The following is an 11182-nucleotide window of genomic DNA, read 5'->3' as shown; positions in this document are numbered from 1 at the left end:
AATCCCGTTATGATTTAACGAGTCATTAGGCTCATTCGAGATGAGGCAGGCCTGAGCAGATTCGATTGCCACACAATGCATGCTGGATAGTTTTGTGTCCAACTTCATCCCAACTTGCTCTGATGTCATACAAAAGTGGGCAGCGATAATCTTGCAAGAGTGAGGCGGTCACAGTTTTTAGAGCGAGGTGCTGCAGTTGCTCTCCAGCGTGTGCAAGACCCAAGGCATGATGGGAAACGCCTCTCACCTGAACGAAGAGCTGATTGGTTTAGATGTTGACTCAACAATATGTTTGGATAAACCTTTCATTTTTCTTTAATTTCAGAGCATTCGATTTTATTAGTCTGATTTGACAGTTTATTCTGTTAACAGAAAATGTGTTACATTCATCATAAACTATACAGAGTCTACTGTATATAAACACTGGACTGTTTTAATTATTAAAGTATTTAGCAACACAGAGACTTGTGGTCAGTGGGATGAGAGGATTCTTAAAATAACATCTGCACAGATGTGAAGCCCTGAATATGACTGACTGATCTTTAATGAAAGCTGTTGTCTTATATTTCTTTACTCTAAAAACATGAACCTCAGAGTCAGCCACAATTTATTTAGCCTGTGTAGTTGAGGGGACAGGTCTGCTCTGCAGCAGCAAACTGATATGATGCTGATGTTCACGACCAGTCATGTAAAATGGAGGTTGAACCATGAACATAAATTACCAATTTCCTGTAAAGCATTTTTATAAATCAGTCTATCATAATTAAAACAACTGAAGACTAAGAACAAACTCATATGAGTCTGATAATATTTTAATAAACTGCATTATATCAGACAGGATGTGGGTGTTTCTGTGACTTCCTGTACGGACTGAAGGCTGACGACTTTTTGTAACCACCTCCTGCTGCAGCAGCCTGATATCGTCAACTCTCGCCCCAGGGGGGGCGCAGTTCATCTCGAACGAGCCTATTGCTGTTTTTCCAGCAACTTTTTAGGCACCAAATGTGATTGTTTTGTAGCAACCCATCACTGTATTTCTAGCAGCTTCTTGCTGGTTGCTTTTTTAACAAGACATCACTGCTTTTCCTGCCTGGATATTGGCACAAAAAGCGATAGTATTTATTAAGACATTTCTGTTTTTCCAGCTGGGATTGTGCCCCCTAACCTAGGTATTTTAATCCAAAACATGATGTTTTTTCCCAACAAAAACCAAGTGGGTTATGTGCTTAAACACAACCTCACGTTTACCACAGCACTACTGAAACCTAAAATTTCAATGTATCCACTGGCTATTATAATGTGCAACTGTAACGTATCCGCGGTTTGCAGAAACATACAATACCAATGTTTTTCCTGGAGACTGGGTTGGTTGCTTCAATAAAATTGTCACATACAGAAATTGCACTGAAAGCAAAGACATCCACAATGTGTTGACCGTTGTCATACATAGCCTGAAAGGTGACCATTTAAGGTATGTCTTAGTGACAACTTTACAGAGTTCTTTGGCCTTATGTGCACAGACTAGACAATAAAAGGAAGTATTTCAGTGACAGCCTGAAGCAATGCAGAGAAAGTAGTGGATATGTGGTATGGAGTAAGTGGGGTCTGATAAACATCTGGACATATGTTGGAGCACAGTGTTTATAGTGCTGCTTTAGAGGGCAGCACTCAGGATGTCTGTGACACGCCAAGGTCAACACACACAGGTGCATGACTCAGCTGAACACACACACTTACAGGGAGAAAAAATTCTCAGTCACAGAGCCGTTCTGTGGCTTTTAGGACCCTCTTGAGTCAAAGGCACTCGAAAACATACTGTATGATGAGTGTGCTGTAACCTCATGTGATGCTTTTACAGTAGAGTGGTCCTCCCAGCTGCTCAAATGTTTGTTTCAAGAGCATTTGTTCTGAATGTGTACATTTGTGTGTGTGTGTGTGTGTGTGTGTGTGTGTGTGTGTGTGTGTGTGTGTGTGTGTGTGTGTGTGTGCATATCCTCGTTGGAGTGCAGAGCAACACTACAGCCACACGTTTGGTTTTGCTCCAGCGGCTGTCATCAACTATCGTTGGGGACAAACACTGAATATTTAGACCCATTAAATATCATCAGTCTGCATCTATCAACACAAACACAGAGTGATTCAGTGATTAAACAGCCAGTTTAGAGCATACTCTCTTTAATTCAAGGATCAAAAATATGACAATATACAGTACAAGATTTTGCTTTAATCAATAGTTCTTGCGTACAAGTGAAAAATACAGTATTTGGGGTAATTTTTGTTTTTGAGGTGGTGAAAATCATATAACCTTTTTTGGGAGTCTTGTCATTATGAGTCTGAATCTGCACACAAACAATAGTTAGCTGCTCGTTCACTCTCTGACACATACAGTACAAATAAATAAAGACACAGGTCACACCACTTATTTAAAGAATAACTGGACTCTAAACAACATTTGTGTATCTGAAACATAATTCGGTCACTATAGGTTGAAAAGTTCATATCTCTGAAAACCTTTTCAATTATGGCTAATGTCTTCTGATAAAAAAATATCACTCAACTGTAATGGTGCTAAGAAGTGTGCTGTGAGTTACTGCACCTACTAGTGAGCTCAGGCTTTTAACCTCTGAAGCTGTAAAAACTACCTGTAAATATAGATACATGTGTCATGGCAATAACTCTCATAGTCCTGCAAGATTACGTTTTACTGTAATGGTTAATGATGTTATCATGAACAAGGTCTGATTTTTCCCACGAAAACAAGTGATGTGTAATGATAACCCTCTAAATGTGTTAATATGTGCAGTATGCACCCTGCTGATCTGTACCTATGAACACATTCTCACTCCGACCTCCTCACATATCAACGCTAGCATCCACACAATAATAGGCTAATAAAATTGAGGCATCTAAGCTTGATAATATTTCATTTTTGATGAATAGATAGAAAAATTGAATTTAAAAGGGATGGATTGTTTGGTTTGTTTCAATCACACAATCAAAACATAAGAATAAATGTTGGCATTGTACATTTCTGCAAACCATGGATATGTTACATTTGTACATTTCACATGTAGCAGATATGTTGAAAAAGTTTGTTTTCTCAAGTCTCAAATTTAAATGTTATGTTGTAACACTGTGGTTATCTTGTGGTTAGGTGACAGAACTTGGTTAGGGTTAGGAAAATATGTTTTGGCTTGAAATACCCAGTTTGGTTACCACTAACATGGCTGGATATGTCCCAAACTGTCATTAAAAAATGCTGACTTTTGTCGCTTCAAACACATCTGGAAATGTCCTAATTGATCATTAAAAAACACTCACTTTTGTTGCTACAAACATGGGTGGACATGTCCCAAATTGCAGTTACAACACGCTCGCTTTTGTCATGACAATTACGGCTGGAAATGTCTCAAATTCACATTGAACACACCCACTTTTGTGGCAACAAACACAGCTGGAAATGTCTCAAACTGTTGTTAAAAACACCTGCTTTTGTCTTTACAAACACTTCTGGAGGTGTTCTGAACTGTTGTTAAAAACTGCTGCTTTTGTCTTTACAAACACTTCTGGAGGTGTTCTGAACTGTTGTTAAAAACTGCTGCTTTTGTTGCTACAAACACAGCTGGACATGTCCCAAACTGCAGTTAAAACAAGCCCGCTTTTATTGCGACAAATACAGCTGAAAATGTTGGGTGGACATCTCCCAAACTGTCATTAAAAAAATGCTCACTTTTATCGCCACATACATGTCTGGACATGTCCCAAACTATTGTTAAAAAACACCTGCTTTTGTTGCTACAAACACTTCTGGACATGTCCTAAACTGTTGTTAAAAAAGGCCCACTTTTGCCACTACAAACATGGCTGGACATGTCCCAAACTGCCGTCAAAAAAATGTTTCTAGCGCTACAAACAAGGCTGGAAATGTCCCAAATAGTCTTTAAAAACACCAGCTTTTGTTGCTACAAACACGGCTGGACATGTCCTGAAGTGTCATTAAAAACACCCACGTTTGTCACCACAGACACAGCTTTGTCACTACAAATACGACTGGACACGTCCCAAACTGTTGATAAAAATGCCCTCTGTTGTTGCTACAAACACAGCTGGAAGTGTCTCAAATTGTTGTTAATGTCTGCTTCTGTCACAACAAACATGGCTGGACATGTCCTGAACTGTTCTTAAAAAACACCCGCTTTTGTCGCTACAAACACAGCTGGAAATGTCTTGCATTGTTAACAACGCCTGCTTTTGGCACTACAAACACAGCTGGACGTATCCTGAATTGTTGTTAACACCCACTTTTGTTGCAACAAACACGGCTGGACATGTCCCGAACTGTCGTTAAAAAAACGTTTAAATGTTACATAGCCAGTTTGCAGAATGGTACAATGTGAAAATTTTATTCTTACCTGGGCTGTACTATTTCAGTTAAACCAATTGTTCAACTATTAACCACTTATTCCCATGTCACTTGAATCACTGGTAAAATCTAACACAGCCGGTTAGCTAGTGCAGTGGTGCGTCAAATAAGTCTCCAAAAGAAAAACAAGACCATAAAATTACTTCACACAGCTTCTGAAGCACAATCCCAGTGTTTTACAGCCAAATGATTACACTGTTGTTCCAAAAGTCTTAAATCCCATAACTCTATATCTCCCACATTTTCTCATTTCACAAACGTCTGGTTGCCCTAAAGCGATCAGACGAAGTTTTTCTATCTGCCTGTGCTCTTCATAAGCACTGACCTCCTGTTTTTTACAGCTGTAAACACAACTGCCGGAGGTCATGTCGCTTTTTGGTTACTATTTTAAAAAATAGAGACACTTTGTGCTGCGAAGGCACAATAAAAAGGAGAACATCCACAACAGTTTTCTAGGTCATATTAAACACTTTTATTGGCTTGAAGTTATTCAAATATGCGTGTGACCTTGGCTTTAAACAAAATGGGAGAGGTATCATGTGAAATGTTTTTGTTTCTCTATATCCTGTCTGCATTTGCTATTCATAGGTTACCCATGCTTCCTGGTAGCATGTGCTTACTTAGTATATTGTGTTTTAAATAATTCTGAGTGAAAAAGACATGTTGTCTGAGGAAACGTTATCACCTCTTTTTCCTTTTTTTTAAATTCTACCAAGTCACTTTCTACTAACATAACATTTCTCTGAGACAGTTCACATGGAGCTGCAGTAATAAATATCTATACAACACGTGTGTTATGTGGACATACAAAGGTCTCTGACCGACATAGAATAAATAATGTTACATTTTCGGAGGGAGCTATGAGTGCATAAATCCTACACTGTTTCACCGCTTTTTCCTGAATCATCTGACTCCTGATCATTAGTTGTGCGTTGTGGATGGAAATGCATTAATTAGATAGCCTGGTGTATAAAGGTGTATAAAGGGGTGTACAGCATCTCGACAGGCGACACTATGCTCATCCTGACAGAGTGAAGACATAGAAGCAAAGCCAGCCTTTCTGGTGTAACATAACAGTGGCAGTTCTTTTCAGATATCCTTCTTTCTTGTCCCCCCCTTCACCCTCCAGCACTCTTTCTCTGTGTCATCCCTTCTCTGGGCTTCCCTCTTTCTCTCTCCTCCGAGTTGGTGATGCACTGATAGCTCTTGGCAGCGGATGTGGGGGCCCTCATCATTGCACTGCCTCAGTCTTCTGCCCTGTGGTGCCTCTTCATATCTCATGGCGCTTGTGCTCTCCTCCTCATTCGTCTCCCTCTTTTTCCCACCCAGCCTGCAAGCCTCTGTCTTCCTCTCTCACTCCCGCAAGACGTCGCCTTTAATTAGAATTCAACTGTCAAGACAAACCCCCTCTGACTGAGTTTACTTCACCTCTAACCCTTTGATCCTGCAGTCGCAGCTATCTTCCTTTCACATTCCTCCCTAATTGGTCATTGCATATACAAAACACTTGCCTTTTGCTTTAAGTTAGCAACTCTGTGCCCAGTTTGTTTCTCTCAAGCTTTTCTTCTCCTTTCTTCCCTTTTTATCCCGTAAACATCCTCCTTCCCCTCCTTTTTTCTCCCTCTTTCCCTATCAAGGTCTTAAAAATACCCCTGCCCTCTGCCCCCACCTCCTGACTTCACCCCCCTTTCACATCTTCCACCCTCCCTCCTTCTCCCTCTCTCTCCTTCTTGTGAGTCCTGTCAGTGTCTCATGGTGTTCTTGCCAAACTTGTCGCCAAGTTGTTGGATGAGCAGAGCCAGTTCTCCAGCGGCCTGGGACTTCTCTTCTAGGAGCTCATAGCGGAGGCTGGAAATGTCTTGCTTTATCTCCTTCAGCTCACCTGCAACACAGTCACACATGGACGCAACAATCAGGATGCGTGAACCTGAGCAAATGCAGACTAGTATGCAGGTAAGAACTCATCTACAAGGCCAAGAGACTGTGTTATGGTTGACACGTGTGAGTATATGTAGCCATGCAATACAGTGATATACAGTGTGACCTCGTTTCATGGACTTTAGCTCACACACACAGTCACTCCTACCCTACTTATTGTCCCTCAGTAAAGTCTGAGACACACAAAACTGACATCAGAGAACTAGCGGTGATGAAGACCGACTTTTGTGTCGCCCCTTGTCGCCTGTGTCACGGCCAAAAAGTTGCACTTAAACTCACTGCAAAGACTACAGCTAACAGCCAACTAGCGCGCGTGTTCTACACTTGTGTGAGAGGAAATAACTCTCTATACCAGCAGGTGGCGTAGTATGGATTCCTCATTCAAAAAGGGAAACCAGAAGACTGACAGGATTCCAGATGCTAGTTAGCTAGTTGGCACATTAACAACACAACCAGATTTTAAAAGAACAATTTTACTGTGTACTGTGTTGCTTAGTGCCGGGTTCACACTACACGATAGCCTGATTTTTAGCCTGACACAGCATCGTACAGTGTCGGCTTGGATTGTGAACGACAATGAGTGTCATACGCGATAATCCAGTTTTATATCGTGTAGTGTGTCATAGCAGACGACAACCGGCGCCACGTCTGGGATGCCTCGTGACTCCCTGACGGAAAGTCTAGCATGTTTGATTTTCTTTTTGTCATTTGCCTTGATAAAGTTATTGCATTGCGCTGTCATTTCAGTCTAAACACTTCCTGTACCCGTTTAAAATTAAAAGCCCATTATATTTTCAGTTGAGAGAATTCCTTCATTTTCTAAAAAGGCTTTTATTGTGAAACATCCCAAGGATTTGGTGACTTTCCTAGTTTGCATGCGGTACTACAAATGTAGCTCCTGCCATCTGGTGGCGCTTTTTACATTACAACAATAACATTTTGGCTGGCACATGAACAGACACAGTGACTGAAATAATAGCGATAATAATAAAAATAGGACAAGGATAACCCGATGACATCACACATGTCGTGAAAGACAGCCAGCGATAATTGGAGGTGGACCAGCGTGTAGTCTGTCATGTCTGTTGGACAAGTCACGGCAAGATTTTACGACTCCATGATCGCCTAATCTGACATAGTGACTGTCGGAACGGACAAAAATGTTGTGTAGTGTGAACCAGGCATAAGAGCTCAGTGGCTAAAAACATAATCTTATCTTATATAACAAGTTTGTTTTGATTTCATGCCCTCTTGACAAGTCATTTGTTTACTTTCCTCACTTCTGTTTCTCTGCTTGTGCCAATTAAGAGTGATTTAATTTACAGACGGGCTCTGTTGTCTCTGATGCTGATTCAACATGCTGAATTGGCCAAAAAAAAAAACGCTGACTACTGACAACACGGCAGGAGACACTGCAACACTAGGGCGACAGATTCTCACCGACAGCCCAAACCTGACCAACAGCTAACTGTCAGCTTGGTGTGTCACGGTCCTAACAGTCCATACACTCATGCACACACGTGCCCTGAGACAAGAGTTACGAAACGAGAGTGGGCCTTAATGAAGAGATGAGTTTTACCTTCATTGACTTCATCGCTCTCTCTGTCCACTTGAGCCTTCAGCACATACCGCTTGATGAGGCGCTTCATGATTTTCTATACAGAGGAGGAGAAAGGAGAAGATTATAGAGAGAGGGTGATGAGGTGATGTGACCGTGTGCAGCGTATTTATCCTCATTCGTGCATACGCGCCTACATACACACACATACACACACAATCCTGCAGACAGTGGTGGAGAAAAGCACTGTGTCTCGGAGACTGCGTGTGAAATGTATGAGTATTGATCTGAAGCCAATAGGAATGTCCTGCAGCTGCTGCCAAGGCTCAAGCAGTCAATCTCTGCATGTAGGCACTCTGAATGAGTCTATACCTGTCATCACACATAATACACACATACAAATGGATAATTAGGTAAAATCGCAATGCTTGGTGTGTGCGTGATTTTTTTGTGCCAGGAAAAAAACAGAAAGAAACAACAACAAATATACCAAAAAAACCCCAGAAAGAAACAACAACTATACCAAAAAAAAAACAAAAAAAAAAACAACACAAACTGGGAGGGCTGAGAGAGAAAGCGTCGTGGACCAGTGAAGGAAGTTAGATTCCCCTCAGGGAAAAGGTGAAGGGCAGACTCAGGAGGAGAGCATCTCTTCTCTCCTCAGCATGATACTTTGAGCTCATTTACTGAGTGCCTGCTTTCGATCTCCCTCAAACAGCTCATTAGAGCCATTTTCAGCCTTGCTCTGTTGCTCTCTTTCTCTTTTTGCCATCCTTCCTCTCCCTTTTTCACTCGCAGTCACTTCTTCAGTCCTGCCTTCCTTTCAGTCGATGTCCTTTCATCCCAACTCTTGAAAAATTCTTTCCTCTCTGTTGTTTCTGCCTCATCTTCCTCCCTCCTTCACTCTTCCTTACCTCTGTCTTTCATATCAGCCTCTCTTCATCTCTTAAACCCCTCTGATTTTCTCCCTCTATCTCTCTTCCTGTCATCCCTTATCATCCTTTTGCCTGCTACTCTCTGCTTCTATACGTTTATTTTGTTCCATATTCCTGAATGTTTCTCTCTCATTTTATTTATTCTTTTCCCTTTTATTTCTTTTTCCTTTTCCGTCGTTCTTTCCTAAGGTTCTCTGGCTCTGCTTTGTCTCATCTTTGCTCCACCCACCCTTCCCCCTCCGTCTTACCTGGTATCTGGTCGGGTGTTTCCTAGACTTTTTGGGGATGAACTCCTCTCCTGGGCGTGGATAAGTCCTGTGGCGTTCATCCTGTTGTAACAGTGAGATACAGACGGCAGTTCAGTGTTAACGCCACATTTCATGGGTGAGTGATCTTTTATAATGGGAGCGTTTGGAAAGGGTGTTAGAGGAGGCAACACACTGGCAAAACAAAACAACACTGAGAGGCAGGGCTTTGTATCTAGTGCTCACAGATGTCTTCAAAGAGAGGGCCAAGAGACTCCATGGCATCACTTGACCGGAGTGAATCTCTATTAACTCATTTCTAGATGCCTTCCACGTCCATGACCTTGCTTTGTAGCTTGTGTGCTATTTCAGCACTGCTGTGTCAAAGTGAGTTTTAACTTGAGTGTGGACACACGCAACTAGCTGCTATTGTATATGCACTAAAGCTGCAGGGGCATGGAGATACCTTAACATAACAGTGGGGTGGTATAAAAGTTTAAAGACAGTTCACCCCAAAATCAAACCACATGTTTTTCCTCTTACCTGTCATGCTATTTATTAGTCTAGATTGTTGTGGTGTGAGTTGCAGTGTTGAGAGATATTGACTGTAGAGATGTCTGCCGTCTTTCAACTATAATTGAATAGATGCCACTCAGCTAGTGGGAGTAAAAGCACCGAAAAATAAATTTGAAAAACTCAAGAATGCAATGCAACAATGTCTCTTTTCAGAAATCATGACCCAGTTACTCAAGATAATTCACAGACCTTGTTGTGAGCAGCTTCAAATAGGAATTATTTTCTTTCTACCGATCTACCGTGTAGGAGGAAACATGCATCTACTCATGGATGAGAAGCTTGTGCTTGTGACAGTGTGTTATGTAAACATCAACAGTGTCCTCCTCTGCTGAGCTGTAATGTTAGCTAGCACAGTGGTGCTTGGTTAGCTAATAGTAGATGAATGCTTCCTTCTGCACAGTGATACGGTTGGTGGGTGTATCTTGGTAGCAAGAAGATAGCTGTTGAGTTTTAGAGTGCATGGATGTAGAAAGAGATCTGGATCTAGCTTTGGAGGCAGGCCCCATTCATCCCTATGTAAGCTGCTCAGTGGTACATGAAACCAAATTGGTTCAACTGCTGTATAAAATTACCCGGATGATCACCACTGCTTCCGGACTGTACGACACAAAGGGCAGGCGCACTAGAGACTTCTGCCAGCCGAGCCAGCTATTTTCGGTTTAGCGCTCCGTTAACGGCTTCCCTAGACTGCCAAAATGTTATCGGACCAAATGTATCAAATGAGGGTTATGATGCTAAAAAATTTATCCACTGATTTACAGACATCTCTTTCCCAGTGTAAATCAATGGAAAATAGTCTACAAGCTACTACTAAAATTGTCTTCAAAGCCTGGCACACTTCCTGGGGCATTGGCTGAGTGCCATCTACTTCCATTATATTGGAGAGAAGGCAGACATCTCAACAGCTGATATCTTCAACACCCAGCAACTCACACCAAAACAGTCTACACTGATAAAGAGCACTACAGGTAAGAGGAAAAATATGGATTTTTGATTTGGGGGTAAACTGTCCCTTTAATAAAGAATAATACACATGGAAATATTTGTTTTTTTCTGTAGAATAACTGATAAACCTTTAAGCTAAAGCTAAATCACATTAGCTTTCAATGTTAAAGCCTTTTCAAGTTCTCTCTGAAAGCAAGTAGAGTTTTTAAAATTGTGAAAATACAACATACTGTATATATGTGGAAAAAAATAGTTAATGTGTCTGTACTAAATTAAAAACATTCACTCTAAAATGCTGTACATTAAAACAGAAAAAATACTCAAGTTCATGATACGACATCTCTACAAACCCATATTATGTACTACCAGAGAATCAGTTGGAATAGGTGTCATTTACGATCTACAGTCACCCAAAGAAGACACCATTCAGAGCTACATTCATTTGTGCTCTCATTGATTTTCTCTATATATATTTCATTTTGCAGGGAAACTCATCCTGTGTTCTCTGAAAGAACAAAATGCGTCCTTTTATTATGACTCTGTAAAACAGAGAAAACCTTCT

At 41.1% G+C, this 11182-nt stretch overlaps 1 protein-coding gene across 1 annotated transcript in view; it reads right to left on the bottom strand.

The window, feature by feature from the left end:
- Positions 1–2194: 2194 nt before the first annotated feature.
- Positions 2195–11182, bottom strand: part of LOC125894890 (short transient receptor potential channel 7-like) — an 85407-nt gene continuing 76419 nt past the window's right edge. The window contains exons 10-12 of the mRNA XM_049586559.1: positions 9103–9183; positions 7941–8016; positions 2195–6305 (exon numbers count right to left, since the gene is read on the bottom strand). Of these exons, the coding sequence (XP_049442516.1) occupies positions 6166–6305; positions 7941–8016; positions 9103–9183 (297 nt within the window). The 3' untranslated portion in view covers positions 2195–6165. The remainder of the gene's footprint in view (positions 6306–7940; positions 8017–9102; positions 9184–11182) is intronic.

This window comes from Epinephelus fuscoguttatus, linkage group LG9 (genome assembly GCF_011397635.1).
Source record: "Epinephelus fuscoguttatus linkage group LG9, E.fuscoguttatus.final_Chr_v1".
Taxonomy (NCBI): Eukaryota; Metazoa; Chordata; class Actinopteri; order Perciformes; family Serranidae; genus Epinephelus; species Epinephelus fuscoguttatus.
This window is presented reverse-complemented; position numbering and strand designations above follow the sequence as displayed.